The 20,935-nt window shown below is 42.4% G+C and overlaps 1 protein-coding gene across 2 annotated transcripts in view; it reads left to right on the forward strand.

The window, feature by feature from the left end:
- Nucleotides 1-20,935, forward strand: part of Slc1a6 (solute carrier family 1 member 6) — a 35,470-nt gene that overhangs the window by 1,551 nt on the left and 12,984 nt on the right. For both annotated transcript variants that reach the window (XM_029542292.1, XM_021204925.1), the window contains exons 2-8: nt 4,975-5,177; nt 7,353-7,490; nt 10,016-10,220; nt 11,656-11,698; nt 14,424-14,767; nt 18,608-18,841; nt 20,363-20,557. In XM_029542292.1, coding sequence (XP_029398152.1) covers nt 4,982-5,177; nt 7,353-7,490; nt 10,016-10,220; nt 11,656-11,698; nt 14,424-14,767; nt 18,608-18,841; nt 20,363-20,557 — 1,355 coding nt within the window. In that variant the 5' untranslated portion in view covers nt 4,975-4,981. The remainder of the gene's footprint in view (nt 1-4,974; nt 5,178-7,352; nt 7,491-10,015; nt 10,221-11,655; nt 11,699-14,423; nt 14,768-18,607; nt 18,842-20,362; nt 20,558-20,935) is intronic.

Raw genomic sequence — 20,935 nt, forward strand, 5'->3', positions numbered from 1 at the left:
CTTCCCCCCCCTCACCCTCTCAATCAGAAGAGCTCCCTGTGTAGCCCAGGCTGGCCTGAGACTCCCCATTTAGTTGCTGTTTCTCAAGTGCTGAGACTACCACCACCCCTGGCTCACACAGATCTGCTTTTGGATGAACCTTCTATCTCAGGATCATGTCTATTTTATAGAGTTGGTGCTATTTCACACCTATAGCCAATGTATGGTCAGTGTAAGAAATGTACAATTCTTTACTGAGGGGTTTGTTAGAACACACTGTGCCCCCTTTTAATCTTTTGGGGTCTTTTTTCCTATTGCTTTCTGGCCATGATGCCGGTGGCCCTTAGCTTTGGGTATCAGCTGCATAGTGAGACAAGCCCTTCACTTTCAAAGATCTCTTTGTCTTGAAAGTTCAACACTTGTTTGAGCTTTAGGGGTCAGAAAGACCTTCCTGTCCACCTACCTCCCATCTCCGAGGGGTGGGTGACATGGCTCATTATATTTGAGGGTTTAGAGGACCCATTCTTGATCTCTTTACCTTGCAGAAGTTGGAGATCCCAGAAAATGTCATTCCCAGAACAGGGAGCTTAGGAGACAGGGGCAAAGAGAGGGCCTAGAGCCAGGAGAAACCAGAACCATCTCACTCCCTTGATGAGAAATGCCTGAGAGCTCCAGGGGCCCAGGAACTCTAGGAAGGCCCAAATGGAGGATACTTTGAAATCAAGTATTTTAAAATGTTCTTTAAAAACATTTATTACATTTTTAGATGCATACAAAAGATTAGTTTTCCTTATAGCATTTTCTCAAATGATTAATGTTAATTTTCTAAGCTAGGCTCAGAAATTCAAATGCTGTGTGATCGTATTCATGTGCAAACTACAGATCTTGACCTTGAACAAATAGAGTGGAATAGTGATTCTGAAAGGGCTGACAGAGCAGGGGACGGTGATGATAGTGCTCAACAGTTTATTCTTCTATAAAGGATGAGAAGACAGCAGTTTGAATGCTCCTGGCACAAAGGAGTGCCAAGTGTTTAATGGGGATGGGAGTGTTAAGGAACTTGATCTGGCATCCTGCATTACCTTCATGTTCTGAAAGATTTTACTGTGCCCTGTGAGCGGGAGCAATTATCCACTGTCCACTGAAATAAAGAGGAAGAATGAACTAGTGACAAATCACAGCTGTGTTCGGTTACAGCGATCTAGGCGGGCGTAGCGCAGGTGTGGAAGGAAGACAGCCTTGAATTTGAGCTCAGTGCTGTATCTGCTGCCTCTCTGCTTATTTACTTAATTTTTTAAAAAATTGTTAATCACTACCTACTGGCTGTCCTTCCTCCGCCAATGTTGGGATGGAACACAGGTTTTCATGTACTCTTGATGAACGATCTACCCATGAGCCATACCCTTATTTCCCCAGCACACCTTCGCTTTTACTAGGCTATTGTCAGCCTTGTGTGTGTGTGTGTGTGTGTGTACCCATGAGCATGCACAATACAGTCAGGAGACATCTGAGGGAGTTAGTTCTCTCCTTCTGCACTCAGGTCACCAAGCTTGGTAGCGATCCTCTGTACCCACCAAGCCATGTGGTCCTCTCCACCCCCACTTTTGTAAAGTCAGAGTCACTTTCGTAAATCGTTTTGTGATTTCTATTTCAGCAACTTGCCTTTGCCACTGTAGCCTGAAAGCAGCTGCAGAAACACAATGAGTGAATGAGCTGTGTGCCAATACCATGATTAAAAAATGCCAGCCACACAGACATCAGGCCTGGTTTGGCTCACAGACCACCACATGCCAACTCCCTTCTCCCTCTAGTTGACTTTAGGTCTCCTTAGGGAGTCTGTTCCAGGTACGTGCTCCATCCCGGATAGACTCAGAAACCCCTGTATGCACATGAAGTGGCGTCATATTTGCACAGAGCCCATTCTTGTCTTATTACACATTTAATTCATCTCTACATTAGTTTTAGGGCCTAGCACAAGGATACAAGGTGGCTCAGTGGGTAAAGGTACTTGCCACCAAGCCTAAAGTCCTAAATTTAATCCCTGGGACTTACATGGTGGAGGAAAAGAATGGATTCCCAAAAGTTGTCCTCTGACCTGCATAGGTGCACCTGCATATATACACACAGATACATGCACCCAGATACACACACACACACACACACACACACACACACACGTGCAGTCAAACACTCATACACATAACATTTTTTCTTTTTAATTATGTATATTCATGTGTGAGTCTGCGCACATGAGTTTTAGTTCCTTTAGAGACAGAAGGAGGTGGTTGCTCTGGCTGTAAGCCATCTCTCCAGCCTTACCTTTGAGGTTTTTGTTTTCTTTTGTTTTGTTTATAATTCATTGGTAGGGCGGGAAAGATGGCTCAGCGGTCAAGAGCACTGAGTGCTCTCCCAGAGGTCCCGAGTTCAATTCCCGGCAACCACATGGTGGTTCACAACCATCTGTAATGGGATCTGATGCCTTTTTCTGGTGTGTCTGAAGACAGCTACAGTGTACTCATATAAATAAAAAATACCAAAACCAAACAAGTATGTAAAATATTTATAGGTAATTTCATATACACATATACATAAATGTGTATTTATGACATACCTACCCCTCCTTCCTTTTCTTCTTCAACTCTTCCTGAATTCTCTCACATTCTCCTCTTAACTCATGTTGCTACCTCCTCCTCTCCTTTTTCCTCTTCCTCTAAATAATCTACTGAGTCCATTCAGGCTTTTCCCATGTCCAGGAGTATAAAGTGTCATCCACTGTAGCATGGGCAACCGACCACCAACCACACCACTGACTTTTGCTTTCCCCAGAATCCATCAACTGTCAGCAGCTCTTTGAGCTAGATGTGAGTTGATTGGTTAATTTTTTGATACAGGGTCTTTCTAGGCAGCCCAGGCTAGCCTTGAACTCCTGTTTCCCCTGGCTCAGTGTCCCGAGTGCTGAGATGGTGGTCTTTACTCACTGAACATTTCTGTTCAGTGTTGGTTGTATCTGAGGATGTCGATTTGTGGAAAACTAATGCAGAACCAGCTGTCTGGACTGTACAGCATGGCTTGTTGGGTAGAGAAAGGAAAGAGATGAGTGTCCAGGCTCCTATCTGGTTTGGACTCAGTTGAATGCTCTTGGGATTCATGGGTTATTCATTTAGTAACTGGAGACATGATGTACCAGAGAAGAGGGAGCAACTGCCTGCTTTCTGTGCAGCTTGCAGTCCTGGGTCTGTGCATGTTCACAGCAAGGTGAGAAGCAATACTGTGGCTTCAGGGGACCAGTCCATTTGGAGCAACATCCTGATGGGAGCTATACACCAAGAACCAGGGCTTTGACCAGCAGGACACAGGGCATGGAAAGCCTAGTCAGATGGCCTGTCATTTGGAAGTAGGTGGATAACTTTAGATACGGAGGGCTACCATCTCAGGTGTCACTTGGGTAGTGGCAGCAAAACAATGATGAAATAATTCAAGGCTTCCCATGGTGATGCACGCCTGGAGTCTCAGCTACATGGGAAGCTGAGGTCATCAGTACTGAGAACTGAACCTAGGGCCTTGCACATGGCGGGCCAGGATCCTACCACTGAGCTGTATAGCCCAGCCCTCTTCAAAAAAAAAAAAAATTCATTTTCATCTTTGATTTTTTTCTTATGTTGTGTGTGTGGCTACATGTGAGTGCAGGTGCCAGTGAGGCCAGGAGGGGGCATTGATCTTCTGGAATTGGAGTTACAGCAGTTATTTTTTAAAAATGATTTTATTTATTGATTCTATATAAGTACACTGCAGCTGTCTTTAAAGACCACAGACGAGGGCGTCAGATCTCATTATGGATGGTTGTGAACCTCCATGTGGTTGCTGGGATTTGAACTCACGATCTTCAGAAGAGCAGTTGGTGCTCTTAATCACTGAACCATCATCACTCCAGCCCCAAGTTATAGCAGTTTTGAGCTACCTGATGTGGGTGTTGAGAACGGAGCTCTGGTCCTCTGCAGGAGCAAAGTGCACCCTTAACCAATGAGCCATTTTCCAGCCTCTGCCCACTAGCTCTCTTTTTAACCTTCTATTTTGAGACAGGGTCCCACTAAGTTGCAGGTGCTGGCCTTGCATTTGTAACAAACCCCTTCCCTCAGCCTCTGGAGTAGTCCTTATTACAGGACTGCTGCAGGTTGGGTCCAAAGCCACAATTTCTAAGCTGTTTTGTAACTTCCAAGTATTTTGTTGCTAAACAGATTGGTGGGTTTCATATTTACATGCATTTTATTTAACTATGAAAACTACAACAACCCATTTTGGATACCTTAAAAATAAAGTAAGTCAATAAGGTTAAATAGATATGGGCAAGTATAAAAAAGGGATGCAGAGTCTGAGGTTTCACTTCAAAAGAGGTTCATGAACAAACTGGGCCCAGAACTGTTACATTTGTTTCCCAAGCCATCCCGCCTTGACCCTATTGCAGTCCTGGTCATGCATACAAAATAGCCACATTAGTTGGTTGCCCAATGTTTGCCAGGCACTTGCTGATTTTGTTCTTGTGCAAAGTCGACTGTGGGCTTCTTCAGGCCGTACACCCAACTATTGTGGCTTGTGGAACAAGCTTAAAGGTGCCTTTTCAAGAGCTGTTCATGCAACTGATATTCAGTAAAGATCTGGCATTTTGTTTTGAGCGCTGCAGCAGCCCTCAATTGCTTGAGATGGTCTCAGTGAAATAAAGGGGGAGGCTGGAGGCAGAAAACCTTATAAGTGTGCAGTATTCACCCCCGCCTCCGCTACCCTGTTTCTAACCACTCACTCTAGTGTACGAGTTCTAAGGCCTTAACCTTTTGCTGCTAGGGCATGAAAACAGAATCCCATTCGGAGCAGGGTCTCAAGCATTCTCCTCTTACATCGCCCCTCCCCTGACTTCTGAGCTGCAATGTTCATTCCTTCACCCCACCCACTCCTTTTCCAGACTCCTCCCTCACCAGAGCTGGTCTCCTCTGTCCCCCGCAGAGTCGCGATGAGCAGCCACGGCAATAGTCTGTTCCTGAGGGAGAGCGGTGCTGGTGGGGGCTGTCTGCAGAGCCTGCGGGACAGTCTGCAGCAGAGAGCACTGCGCACGCGCTTGCGCCTGCAGACCATGACCCGAGAACACGTGAGGCGCTTCCTGCGTCGGAACGCCTTCATCTTGCTCACAGTCAGCGCTGTGATCATTGGTGAGCTCTGCTTCTGGGAGGCGGGACTTCTGTTAACTGCCCCCTTGCTGTCTCCGGAGGACTCATTTCACAAGCCTCCCACTTAGCCCTCCAGAGGACATGGGCAGAAAGGGCATACACAGAGGCAAACACAGTTGTACGAACACGACGTGATATTACATGTGTGGGTATGCGCACAAACAACTACATTGCACAGACATGTACTTTACGACTGCACACAGAGAAAGATGCATGGTGCATCTTTAGAGGTGCAGACTCCGTAAACTGTGCACACATGCATAAATATGCAGCTATACATCATACTCTTATGAGTTGTTTCCACCAAACACTACCCTGTTTTATTTAAGAAACGTGATGATTTGGGTATCTGGGGATTTAATTATTCTCAAGCTTTTGTTATCTGTGGATGCTCAAGTTCCTTAAATAAAATGGAGTTAGTTTTTGCATAGGATCTGTGGTTATCTTGTTCTCTAGGTTACACGTAACACTCAAAGCAATGTAACTGCTAGTTAAATAGTTGTACTATTGTATTGTCTAGGGAATATAGACAAGAGGAAAAAACCTCTAAATGTTCAACAGACATAACTTAATGTGTATATTGTATAAAATAATGGGTTTCATCATGACATCTTCATGTGTACATACATGCTTTGATCATATATTTTTTCCTGCACCTTCTCTTACCTTATTTCCCCCCTGCTGGCCTTTTCCTTTCCTCAAACACTTTCATCAGACTCAACAGTTTTTCCTCTAAAGATATCGATATGTTTGATTCATTTGATAGTGTGGAACCTAAGGATACCAGAGCTAGCTGTGCTAGACTTCGTGAACACTTTCATACTCATATATGCATTCACAGCTACATACTTAGAAGTCTAATTGCATATGTACCTACGTGTTTGAAAGTGATAAAACAGACACCCCCCCAAATACATGCACATATCTTTGTATATGTGCCCACATATTCAACCACACTTCTTGGTCACAGCTGAATGTACACTGTCACATATACATGAGTATGCACGCATAAATAGGTGGAGGCATATAAATTTGCTTATATTTTATGGTATATACCTTTGTACATTTGTACAGTTCATATATACATATACACACATGAATGCACAGACACCTATGTATACACAGAGGTATACGATGCACACATATATCCCTGTGCACACAAATGCACACACATGCATTCATACAAATACACATCATGCACCCATATACCCATGCTCACACAAATGTAAACACATATTCACACACACGTTCACATACATACCCATGTACAAACATACCCATGAACACATCTGTAGTGATATTTTTTAATTTAATAGATCCTGTTGGTGTGTTTGCCTCAGTGGTTTATGTTCCTGAATGAAAGACACACACACAGCTTTTATATTTTAATATGTCTTGATCATCACAATAGCTGGGCCACTGTCTAACTCCCATTCAGCTAATCTACCTCCCACTGATAATCCTGAGTTATTCCTTACTAAATTCTACATTCTGTCTTGGCTACCCTGAACCCATTTGGGCAGCCCTCTGGGCTGTGCTCTTCTGGTTCCTTCACATGGTGGCCATGCTTCTGTCCTGCACTGTTCTCAGGTATGGTGTCTCCCCTCTCCTCCACACTTTCCCAGCATGGCGGATCTTCTTCCTTCTTTCCTGGTCCCAAGCCCAGGAAATTCTAAAAACCTGCTTCTGTCTGTCCTTCCCAGGTATTGGCTGTTGGAATTTTTATTTACCAATCAGAACCACCTGGGGGCATGTTCCCAAAAGCTACAGACACTCATGCAAGCAGTTTTGGGGTCCCTAATTAACATTACAATACAGACAGTATTAGGCCAAACCCACTATACACACTCATGTACATACAAATCCATACACACACAAATGTACACTCATACCTAACACACACATAACCATGCAAGTACCCATGCATACACTCATACAAATACATAGCCATGCAATACCCTTTTACACATGCCCACACATACATATGTGCCCTTACCCATATACAGACAGCACACACAATACCCATACACATAAATGCACACCCTCATAGAATATTCACTGCTTACCCTACCACACCCTCTTTGGGATGGGTGAATGGACCCTGCCTGGGATTGAGATCCATAGTTCATTCCATGAACCCTTCCTCTCTGGTTCTAGGTGTCAGCTTGGCATTTGCCTTGCGTCCATACCAGCTCTCCTACCGCCAGATCAAGTACTTCTCTTTTCCTGGGGAGCTGCTCATGAGGATGCTGCAGATGCTGGTGCTACCCCTCATTGTCTCCAGCCTTGTCACAGGTGAGAGCCCAAGCCATTTTGCATATCCAGGACACACCCAGAGTCCAATCTTAAGAAAAGATCCAGGATTACTCCAATCGTGGAAGCCCTTTCCCAACTCATCAATTAAGGTCATGCCTAGGTCTTGCTTATGTCCTGCTGTCACATGAACTGTGCATTCCAGTAACTTTCTTGTACTTTTTCATGAAGTGAAATACCATCCTGCCAGAGCTCAGAGATTTTCAGAGAGAGAGAGAATAAAAAAGACTGGAGAAGCAGGATTGGTGTTGTTACATGGGGTAGACGAATAAAAGGTGGGATGTGGTGACCATGTAGGAGGTGAGTGGGGTGCAGGTGCCAGGTTGGAGGATGGAGGAAGGGAAGGGGCTGTGGAAGAGGTATATGGCACCTTTTCTTTTAGTTAGCAAATATTTTTGGCTTAAAGGGTCATCTGATCTTCATTGCAATGGTTCAGTTCTGATCTTGGAATAGAAAAGCAATGATAGGCAATATGTCAACAAATGGACATGGCTGTTATCCTAATCTCATTTATATTGTTGTAATAAATACTTGACAAAAATAAAACAACTTAGGGGAGAAAGGGTTTATTTTAGCTCACAGTTCCAAGTTATACTCCATCATTCAGGAAAATTAGTGTAGGAACCTGAAACGGCTAGTTACATCAAACCCATAACCAAGAACAGAGAGAAAATAATAGACACATGCATATTTGTATCAAGCTCCATCTTTACACATATATAGTACACAATCCCTTGCATAGGGAATTGAACTGCACATAGTAGGTGGGCCATCTTCTCTCAATCAATGAAATCTGGACACACAGACACGGCCACAAGTCCAACTGTTCTAAACAATCCCTTATCAAGTCCCTCATCTTAGTGGTTCTAGATTGTGTTGAGTTAACAATTGAAACTATACATACCAGTTGTGTTTTAACAAAACTTTACAAAAGCAAACAGTGCTCCAGATTGAGCCACAGGTAGTGTTTAGCATCCCTGGGGTTTAGGGACAGAAATAATGATCAAGGCTTAAAACGCTGATTTCTTAGGTTGGGTTACTTAGAAGCCAAGCCTGACATGGGGATCTGGTCACAAGAAGCTCATCAAGGGAGAAACCCACAGGGAAGTGAGGGAAGCAGGGCAGGGTGAGGAAAGAGGCTAAGCAAAGTTGTGTGTTCAGAGGAAGGCTGGTCTCTCAGTGTGATGCCATTGGGTGGGATGCTCTGATGTGTGAGCAACATCATGAAGTTGTCCCTCACCTCTAATTCTGCCTTCGTCTGAATCTCTGCACTAACCAGTCATTGACTATAGGTGACTCTGGGGCCTTTCTGGAGGAGGAAGCTTCTATTCTGCTGGGGATTATTCTTAGGAGAGGGAAAAGTGCAGGCTGTTAGAAACCCTAAGAGTAAACTTCTTATAGCTTAGTTGACTGGGAAGGGCATGTAGCCACAACATGAATAGGTTGGAGGGATGTGATGGTTGAGGTGGACTGTAGGATGGAGACTTGAAAGTTTGTAATATTTATGGTGCAAACAGATCAGTAGAGGGCTCAATGAGAATTGGAGGGCTGGCTTAGAGTAGAGGGGGAGGTACTGTGCTTGCTGGAGTTATTTGGAATAAAAAATGGAGTAGTATGTATTCATGTATGTGTGCCTCCCCTACCATGTATATTGTAGTGAGTGACTTGATTTTGAGTCAGGTCTATGGTACTGGACGAGTTACTCATCTCTTGAGTAATATTTTTATTTAAAAATATGTTTTTAGCTTAAGATACAAAAACTGAATCATCCTTTGGTTGACCTGTCAGGGGATTGGTTCCAAGATCTCTATACCTGATAGGTCATACCCATACCTGAGGATGCTGAAGGATGCTCCTATAAAATGCTGCAGTATTTGCAAATGACCTATGCCTCTCATCCTGTGTGCTTCACATCATCTCTAGATGATGGAGTATATCCAATATACTGTACAACTTTATTTCAAAGCAAAACATTTACTTTTATATATTTATCTTATTATTATTTAATCATTTGTCTATGTGGGTATGTGCACATGAATACAGGTTCCCCTGAAGCCCAGAAGGGGGCATCAGATCCTCTGCAGCTGGAGTTAGGAGTGATTATGAGGCATGGAATATTTGTACTGCTGGTGTAATTTGGGTCTCCCGTAAGAGCAGTATATGCTCCTAACTACTGAGCTATCAGCCTCATTTTTCACTATATATATAGTGTTGTATGTTTTATAATTTATAAATATTAATTTGTACAATATATAAAACTATATATTATGTTTTCCCCCAAATATACTTACTCCCAAAATATTCATATATTTTCTCCAAAATATATTTATTCATAATAGCATAAAAGCAGTTGTATAGATAGCTGTTAGCACACATGGTTTTTGTGGACATCTTCAGTTAAGGGACTGCAGTGATTTTGAGCTGACGGTTTGGAGTGGGCAGAGCAGATGGGGAAAGGAGTGGAGGGTATGGGTGATGCTGCAAGGACGGCACTACCTTTCTTCTAGGTATGGCATCCCTGGACAACAAGGCGACAGGGCGGATGGGAATGCGGGCAGCTGTGTACTACATGGTGACTACAGTCATTGCAGTTTTCATCGGCATCCTAATGGTTACCATTATACATCCTGGGAAGGGCTCCAAGGAGGGGCTTCACCGTGAGGGCCGAATTGAGACTGTCCCAACAGCTGATGCTTTCATGGACCTGGTCAGGTGACATTTTCATTTTGTTGAGACTTCTGGATTACATGCAAAAATTCTCTTTCTATGAGAGACCATGGACAGGTGGTCTAGTATGGAAAAGGAAGCAACTATTGGTTGCCATTTTTGGTACTTACTTTCCGCCCTGGGTCCTTGCACATATCCTTTAAGAAAGCTACATCTAGATATGATCTTTGCACTCTGAGGCTGGGAAGGAGACAATTGTGGTATCTTAGAACTGGGTAAGAGGAGCTGCTATTGGCTAGGTGTTCCCAAACTTCTTTGGTGAGCAAATAATTCTTTTAGTCTAAGAAGACTTTGCTTGTTAGCCAGCCTCAAAGTCAAAGCCATATTGCTCCTGCAGTACTGACAGAGTCGGAAGAGTTTAGGAATTGCCATGGCATTTCCTGCTGCTATTATGCAATATTATACAATAGCTGAGGGCCAATAAGATGGCTCAGTGGGCAGGGGTACTTGCTGTATAGCCTGACCACCTGAGTTCAGTCCTTTTGACCTACCTGGTAGAAGGAGAGAACAGGATCTCACAAGCTATCCTTCAATCTTTACATACATGCTGTGGGATACACATGTGTGAGCATGTGTACACACACACACACACACACACACACACACATTCTTAAATAAATACAATAAAATTTAGGGCCAGTGAGATGATTCAGAGGGTAAAGGCACTTGTCACCAGGCCTGACTATTTGATGGGATCAACATGGTGGAATGAGAGAACCAACTCCTACAAGATGTCTACCTTCTTTTATATGTTGACTATAGCACATGTATTATAAATATATATTGAAAATTAAATGAATATGTTAAAAATTAAAGTATCCTGGAAACTGAGTTAATTATGAAAAAGGCCAAAACCCCCCAAAAAACAAAAAGAAGAAACAAAGTTTCATTTATCTTGCTATTTAGGGATCTAGAGTGTCCAAGAACTTGGTACCAGCATCTGGTGAAGGCCTTCCAGCTGCATTCTAACATGGCAGAGAGCACATGATGGTTAGCCAGAGCAAGCATATCAAAAGAGCTTCCCTTTTGAACAAGGCTACTTCCTATTAATCTATAAATCCTTTTAGTCCATGACTCCACCCCCCAACATTACTTTTATGGCAATCAGATTTCAACATGACCTTTGGAGAGGCCTAACTATTGTCAATCCATGGCAAGATCCACCTGCACCCTTGAGCAGCTCTGTGGGTCTGGGTGATGTCCTGTGGCCTTTGGTTTTCCTAGAGGCATTAATAATGTTTACTTCCATGGCCATTGTAGGGTTCATGTCAGATAGTATAGGGCAGGGACTTTGCTTACTACTTGGCCCACACCATGCATTTCTATACTGCCTGTTGATACATTGTCATTGTTATTATTGAATTGACTTGGTTCAATTCCAATGTCTAACTACTTTCCTTTCTCTGATGTTTTTGTGCAGAAATATGTTTCCACCTAACCTTGTGGAGGCCTGCTTCAAACAGGTTAGGAAGAAGCACATGGTTTAGTTAAGGAGGGATGGAGGGTGTAGAGAACTTGCTTCCCAAGGAGAAGGGTGGGAAGAAGGCTGAAAGAGTGGGTAGGGGTCCTTGGGGAGGACTCTGGGAGAATAAGTGTACTTCCTGTGGCTATGATGCTGATGCAAAGTGTTGCCAGGGCATTGGACCTATGGGAGCTGGGAAGCTGGGGTAGGGGTTCTGGGACATCTGATCATTGATGTTAGAAAAAGATCCTAAAATCTGTCTGAGCATTACTTTAGGGATGGTAGTAGAAAAGTAGCCATGGGCAACATTTGAAGATGGTTTACATGTCCCATTAAAAACTTTATTTACAGAAGCAAGTCACCGGCTGGATTTGGTTAGCAGGTGGTGTTTATCAACCCCTTTATTGAAGGGTGGACATAAAGATGCAGACAGACCATCTATCCATTCTTTCAGGCTTTGGTTTTTAGTGTCCTCACTATTCACTTACTCATTTTTTCTCCCTGGTGATGAGGACAAAACCCAGGGCTTGTTTACTTTAGGCAAATGTCAGTTGCTAATTTCTATTATTATTATTATTATTATTATTATTATTATTATTAGTGTGTGTGTGTGTGTGTGTGTGTGTGTGTGTGTGTGTGTATGTGTGTATGCATGAGTGCATGCGAATGTATGCCAGGTGTGGGCATAGAATAACATTACAACTTTTGAGAGTTGGTTCTCTCCTCCCACCATGGGTTCTGAGACTCTGATTCAGGTCCTTAGACATGTGTGCAGTGAAGACTTTTATCTGCTGTGAACTATCTTGCTGATCCAGTGACTCATTTCTTTAGTAATATGTTTATTAAAAATTTAAATTGATATATAAAAACTGTTCTATCTCTTGACATTAACAAAGATTGGATCCAAAATCTTTGGTGCTCAAGTCTCTTATATAAAATGGGTGGAATTCGCAGATGATCTCTAGATCATCTCTAGATGATGGAGAACAGCTAACAATGTAAATGATATACAGGTAGCATTTGTCCCCTTTAAAACCATTTAAAGCAGTGGTACTCAACCTTCTTAATGCTGTGACCCTTTCATACAGCTCTTCAAATCATAAAATTACTTGTGTTGATACTTCTAGCTGTAATTTTGCTACTGATTGGTATCTCAGTTCTTAAGACTATAGGAAATATGTGTTTTGTAATGGTTGCAGCAGCCCACAGGTTGAGAACCACTGGTTTAGCGACTAATGGCAAGACAAAGGTCTATATTTGTTCACTATGCAAATGTTTTTTCCAAGTGTTTTTAATCCATGGTCTGTGTCTGTTTGTGTCTGTGGACATGGAATTCACAAAATGCCAAGGAGTTGGGTGTGAGACTTATTGTGGGGATATATAACAGGTCTGCTCACCCAGTGACAGATCAAAGTAATGATTGTACCAAAATCCAGCTTGGTACACCAGGACATTTTTGGGACTTACAGGAGCAGGGATGACTCAAAAGCAGCTGCATCACAAATAACTAACTAACTAACTAACTAACTAACTAACTAACTAACTAACTGAATGAATGGAAGGAAGGAAGGAAGGAAGAAAGAAAGAAAGAAAGAAAGGAAAAAAGTGCCCATCCTATCCCAGTATGGGTGACAATTGTTGCAGGCTGTATTTCTGGAGGAGCTCTCTGTGCAATTTCAAGTAGCTCAACAGGTTTGAAAATCTACTCTTGGCAGCTTGGAAGAGTCTCCTCCTGTAGCAGTCATTTAGTGCTTTTATAAAGGCAAGAAAGGGCCTTCATGAATCTTGTAAGATTCAGATTTCTCAAACATGTGAAGTTTGTTTACCTCCTGAGTTTCGTGAACCTTCCAGTTTCCTGCTGGAGTAAATCTTTCAGTTTAGAGAAAGTGCTGTACAACAGAAGGAAACACTATATCTGTTTGGGGGCTCTGAAATATATATCTCACATATATGTAATACACATGAAGAAATATATATCTCACATACATGAAATACACATGAAGAAATATATGTGAAATCACATATATGAAATATGTATATGTTTCATATGGTTAAATAGCCAAATCATGCCAATTAGACACACATACTACACACACACACACACACACACACACACACACACACACACACACACACATTAAAAATAATCTTTAAAAAGTTTTCATTGGTGCATTTTGGATATTGGATTGTTATTTTGCTTGCTTATTTTGTTACATTGTATTTATTTACTTGTGTGTGTTGTTATGTACAGATGTGGATACGTGCCATGGTGCACATGATCAGAGGACAAGTTGCAGAGTCAGCTCTCCTCTTCTATGTGTGAAGCCTGGGATCAAATTTAGTTTATCGGCCTTGGCTGAAAGCATCTTTACTCTCTCAGTCATCCTGTCTGTTGTGGATTTGGATTTCTGGGTTAGGGATGCTCAGCTTGTATTTCTTTGAGTTATTTAATTAATTTTCTTGGCCATATATTCAACAGTGTGCTTATTGGGATATAGAGTAATTCTATTAAGTGCATGTGTGTGTGTGTGTGTGTGTGTGTGTGTGTGTGTATACAAACACCAAGAATGGAATACAGGACCTCATGCATGCTAAGCGGGCCTAGCTCTGTTTTTTTGTTTTGTTTTGTTTTTTATATATATTTTTAAAGGCATGTCCATTTTTAGGATTTCTACAGGTGAGTTAGCTTTCATACTGAATCTGCTCTCAATTTCTCTGTATTTCAGTTTAAGACACAATACAGCACACGAGTGGTGACAAGGACAATTGTAAGGACAGACAATGGTTCAGAGCTGGGGTCCTCCATTTCTCCCACATCCTCAGTAGAGAATGAAACCAGCATCCTGGAAAATGTCACCCGGGCCTTGGGTACCCTTCAGGAGGTGATAAGCTTTGAGGAAACTGTGCCTGTACCTGGCTCAGCCAATGGCATCAACGCCTTGGGCCTTGTGGTCTTCTCTGTGGCCTTTGGGCTGGTCATTGGTGGCATGAAGCACAAAGGCCGTGTCCTGAGGGACTTCTTCGACAGCCTCAATGAGGCTATTATGAGGCTGGTGGGCATCATCATCTGGTGAGTGAGTGGTGGGTGAGTCCCTGTGCCTGGGTGGGTAGTGATGGTTCCTGTAGGTGATGGAGATGGGGCCAATGGAACTCTTGCAGACATCTGTGCATTAGTTAATATAACTTATCTGTTCATTCATATCTTCCTGTGGTGATTTATTCGTCTGTTCATGACCTCAGCCTATTTACTCACTCACTTATTTGTGCATTGTTTCAGAGATTCATTCACCCACTCATCTGTCTATGCTCATTTTTATACACATAGGGTCACCCATTTTTAATTTTTTTTAAAAAAATGTGTGCTTAGAAGATTTCATACATGTAATTGATAATATTCATATTCTCATTCTCCATCTAACATCTCTCAGACTCTTATGACCCCCTCCCAACTTTATATCCTGTATGCATGTGCTTGTATGTATATATATCTTCCACTAATCCCAATGAGAGCTGTCTGTATGAACATGACTGAAGGACCACCCATTGAGTTGGGACAGTTTACAAGATGCCACTTTCATAAAGAAAACTGAGTCTTCCTCCTCTAGCAGCCATTACTTGTCAAACTAGTTTCTCGTCTAGGCGTGGGGCTTGTGAGTCACTCCCCACTCCATGTTGGCATGTTGACTGGCTTGACCTCGCCTCAATCTTGTGCAGACAACTACAGTTGCTTGGAGTTCCTTGTACTGCTTTTTGAGTCAAGTCCTATGTAGTCCAGGACAGCCTGGAACATGCCAGCCTCTTGTATCTGCCTCCTGATTAGTAGGATTACAAGCATGCACTACCATACTTCTACATTGGTTAATTCACTCATAAGCTCATTAAGTCACTCTTTCCTGCGATGATTTTTTTCAGTGACTTACAACTTCTTCCATTTTCTAATCTATTTCTTTCATTCACTCATTATTCTCATCTTTCTAGCACTTATCTTATTTAATCTATTTTTGTATTCATCAGTTAAATTAATCATTGATATATTTATTCACTGATAAATCCATTCATTAGTTAAATTATTTCACAATTATATTTTATTACTCTATCATCTATCTATCAATCAATCTATCTATCTATCTATCATCTATCTATCTATCTATCTATCTATCTATCTATCTATCTATCTATCTATCTATCATTTATTGTGTCTGAGTGTATATGTGTGGGTATGCATGCCACAGCATGCATGTGGAGGTCAGAGAATAAACTTTTTGGAGTTAGTTCTCTCCTCCTACCATATGGGTTTCAGGGTCCTCCTACCATATGGGTATCAGGCTTGGCAGAGTATGCATGTCTTTATCTGTGGAGCCATTCTGGTCCCAAATTATTTTTAAGTGCTAGAGTTGAACCAAGGATTTACATATACTAGATAATCAACCAGTCTAGCACTGAGCTATAGCTGTGGTCTTTTTTTGCATTGTGCTCAATTGTGCACAGGGCCTTGAATAAGCTAGGCAATTGCTGGGACACTGAGCTATATAGTCTTGACCCCATTAGTTAAGACACTGACTATATTTACTTATTTACATACTTAAACCATTCTACTTAGATTCATTCCCATACCTGTCTATTTATGAATGCATTTGGAATTCTCTCATTTAAGCCCTCAGAAATTCCATTTATCTATTCACTTACACACTTACTCATGCCCTGTTTTTTTATTTCCTTTCTACATTTGGGAATGGTGTGATGTGCATGTGTATGTATGTTATTTTTGTATGAAAATGTGTGTGTGTGTTCTGTAACACTATTGCTAGGAATAGTGATGTAGATCACATGTATTTAACGTAAAGTAGAAGGTGATGTAGTAAATCTACATCAGTCCCATGTTAGGAATATGAAGCAGTCAGTGGTGAGGAGAGGCATACGTAGTGGATACTGCCTGGGAAGATGAGGAGTGAGCAAGACATCTGGCCATGAAAGGGGAGGGAGAACCTAACTGGACATGAAGAGGAAAGAGTGAAATCATGCACAAGGAAGCGAAAACCAGAGTGCTTGGACAATAAGTATTCTAGGTTCATTTTGGTTGATGTTATAAATTTCTGGCATTAAAGCAGCAAAGGGATTATTTGCTTCATATTTCCAGTTTACAGTCCATTATTGTGGAGAAGGCAAGACAGGAGCTTAAAACATCACATCACAGTCAAGAGTAGAGAGAATAAACATACAAATCCCTAACTGCTTGCTTGTTTGCTTGCTTAGTATTCAACTAGCTTCCTCTATTCTTACATAGTCCAGGGCTGAGCCCATTAAATGGTGCTTCCCATAATGGTCTGGATGTTCCTATATCAATTAGCAGTCAAGACTGTCTTCCACAGATATGTCCACAGGTCAACTTGATCTACATAATTCCTCACTGAAACTTTATTCTTAGGTGATTTCAAGTTGTGTCTAGTTGAAAGTTCAAACTAACTAGCACAGGCAACACTTTGTGGAAGTTTCAAAGGCCAGAGATAGCAGATGTCTTAGTGTCTTATTGTTTCTATTGCTGTGAAGAGACACCATGAACATAGCAGCTCCTATAAAGGGAAACATTTAATTGGGGCTGGCTTACAATTCAGAGGTTTAGTCCACTATCATCATGGCAGGAAGCATGGCAGCATACAATCAGACATGATGCTGGAGAAGGAGCTAAGAATTCTACATCTGGATATATAGGTAGCAGGAAGAGAGAGACACACTAGGCCTGGTTTGAGTACCTGGAACCTCAAAGCTGACCCCAGTGACATATTTCCACCAAACAAGACCATACCTACTCCAACAAAGATACATCACCTAATAGTGACATTTCTTTTTAGCTATGGAGGCTATTTTCAGTTAAGCCATCAGTCTTAATAATGTCTAAAGATGGGATTCTGAAGGGAATAATCATCAGTAGTTGAGTTGGAAGGGGATTCAATGAGGAAAAGACCCCAAAGGTTGCATGCTTTGGCACTGAAGGAACTTTTCTGCTGATCTGATGAGCAGTGGGGCGACCAGGGGAAGGCAGATACATTCATGGAATCCAGTTGTATTAGTTAACTTTCTGTTGCTATAACAAAATACCCAAGAAAACACATTTAAAGGAAGAAACGTTTAGTTTGCCTCACAGTTATGCAGGTTTCAGTGCATGATTGGTTGGTTCCATTGCTTCTGGGTCATGAAGGTGAGTGAATACAACCAATGAAGCTACTAACTTCACACCTTCTAGGAAGAAGGGGTGGGGGACAGTGAGGGACTAGGAAGGAGATGTATCCCTCAAAGGCATCCCCCAGTGACCTGCTTTCTTCAACTAGGACCTTCCTATAACTTACTCCCAGTAGCTTATTCAGCTATAAATCCATCAGTGGATAACTTGAGCAGAGGTTGGAACTCTCATGAACAGTTAACTTCCACAGGTTCCACCTCAGAACACTGGTTCCCCCTAGGCACAAAACCTTCAACATGGGAGCCTTTGGGGACAATGGTTTGAAAGCAAACCCCAACACCGGTGCTATTTAAAAATATTTTGTTTTATTTATATGTGTGTAAGTGAATGTGTCTGTGTAAGCAGATGTGCAGATGTGTCTATGGGTGCCCACAGAAGCCAGAATGAGGTTCCAGATCCCTTGGAATTGGAGTTAGAGGTGCTTTGAGCTGCCCAGTGTGTTTGGTGATATCTGAAATCAGCTCTTAACCATTGAACAGCAAGTATTCACAACCACAGGGACATTTCCTCAGTGTCTCAGCGCTGGCTTTGATGCTTGGGAAAGGTTGGGTGGAGTTGGGGGTTTCATGGTAGGAAATGTCTGGCTCCACAGCACTATATGGGTAAAGCCTTAGGAATGCCAGCTCTAGACCAATGAAGAAGATCACTCTAATAAATATGTGCCTTGCCCAGGTATGCACCAGTGGGCATCCTGTTCCTGATTGCTGGAAAGATTCTGGAAATGGAAGACATGGCTGTCCTTGGAGGTCAGCTGGGCATGTACACACTGACTGTCATTGTTGGTTTATTCCTTCATGCTGGTGGTGTGTTGCCCCTTATCTACTTCCTCGTCACCCATCGGAACCCCTTTCCCTTCATTGGTGGTATGCTACAGGCACTCATCACAGCCATGGGCACCTCTTCCAGGTATGGCCTTTTCCTGAACTCTCCCTGGGTCCACTCTGCATCTTTCCTTGGTTTCGTTTAGGTATCCTCCTTTCCACCTGCCCAAACACCTCTTCTGGATGTACAGTCGAATGGGGGCAGACTCTTGAAACTCCCTACAGCTGGCCTATCCTTGAGGATATAGTGTTTACCCTGTGAAGATTCTCCTGATCTCCTTGTCTCTTTTCTTGTTTCTCTAGTTTGTAGGGAGAAGAGCCAGTTGCCAATTCTGGGTTTAAGAATTTTACTTTGGGAACACCTTTCCCAAGCATCAAGAGTTGACTCTGGGAGTGCTGTCAGCTCAGAGTCTTGGCTTTCTCCTGTTTGTGCTTTTAGAGGGTTGATAAAGTGATCCCCCCTTATCTCTCATCATTCAAATTCAAATCATTTTAAGAAAGTATCCCAAGAGCCAAACAGATAGAAGAAATATTTTATTGTGCTCATGGTGATGGAGAATGCGCCTTTTGACTTTTGATCTGTGGTTAAATAGGATTGATACTACTATACCCAGAATTAAACTTATCTGATTACTATGGAGCTATTCAGCCTATGCTGTTTCTGATGCTTGGGAAAGGTTGAGGTAGCATTGGATTCCTCCTATAGGCACTGTCTGTCTCTCAGGCCAAAGACTCTGTGAGTCCAAGCTTCAAGTTTCATGGCATAAAACTTACCTTGTAGACAAAAATGACCCCAAATGAAATGCCTACTCTTTCCCCTAAAGTCACCAGCTAATGAAAGTACTCTCTGGGAAGTGGTTGAGAGAGAACTAGGGCTCCTGTAGTTTGTTGTTCTCGTGCAGACAAACACTCTGCCCTTTGCTGCTCTAGTTTCATTTCTGTTGCTGTGATAAAATACACCGACAAAGGGCAACTTAGCAGAGGTGGGGGAGGGGATTTATTTGGCTTACAATTTCTTGTTACAGCTCATCACTGTGGGGGAAATCAAAACAGGAACTTGAACCAGCTAGTCACATCACACCCAGGAACAGAGTAAATGCATGCCTGCTTGCTGCTTACTTGCTTATGCTTAGCTTGATTTCTCCACATCAGGACTCCCTGCCTAGGGAATGGTACCACCTACTGTGGGTTGGGACTTCTTGTATCAATTAGTTAAGACCATCTCCCAAAGATAATTCCTGTAGGACAACCAATTATAATAACCCTTCATTGAGATTCTCTTCCCAGGTAATTCCTGGTTGCCAAGTTGACAACAATATTATCTGTCACGTTTACACAGTCTGGGTGGGACTCGTGCCATAAACCATTGATATGAATGGGCCAAGAGACATTTCTTTTGGGGAATTCCCACCATGAGTTCTCTGCATCAGGAGTCCCACTTCCCCATGCCCAACTGTCACTCTCTGTTTCCACTCCCTGCTCAGATTCCAATCTACTCTCCATGTTTTAGAGGCTAGAGGGAGCCCTCCTTTGGCCCATTGCTGTCATTGCCCCTGCCCCATTCTTCAATTCCCTATTCTCAGCCTCCAGAGCTCTCTTCCCCCAGCTCTGCAACTCTGCCTATCACTTTCCGCTGCCTGGAAGAGGGCCTGGGTGTGGACCGCCGAATCACCAGGTTCGTGCTGCCTGTGGGGGCCACTGTCAATATGGATGGCACTGCACTCTACGAGGCCTTGGCAGCCATCTTTATTGCTCAAGTCAACAACTATGAGCTCAACCTTGGTCAGATCACCACAATCAGGTGAGATGTGATGTCATTAGCTGGATAGGACAGAGGCTATGTGACCTGTTTATAGTTGCATCTCATTCCTAAGATATATAATTATATATATACACATATCCCAAATCTGAAATAAGAAAGTGACCTGTGAAACATGTCTAGTCTCTAGTACTTTAGAGAAAGGATCAGGATGCTCAGTAGCATTTGATTCCAGGCTGACTTTTTCTTTTTCTTTTGTTTTTTTTCACTCATGTTTATTTGCTGCCTATCACACAAGAATGAAAATGCAAACTCTGTGAAGGAAAGTATTTTCTTTGTTGGAAATTTACATAATAGACACATCTTAGCTTAAGATAACCATCATATGATCTTTCCCTCCCTCCCTCCCTCCCTCCCTCC

The sequence above is a fragment of the Mus pahari genome, chromosome 9, assembly GCF_900095145.1.
Source record: "Mus pahari chromosome 9, PAHARI_EIJ_v1.1, whole genome shotgun sequence".
In the NCBI taxonomy this organism is placed as follows: Eukaryota; Metazoa; Chordata; class Mammalia; order Rodentia; family Muridae; genus Mus; species Mus pahari.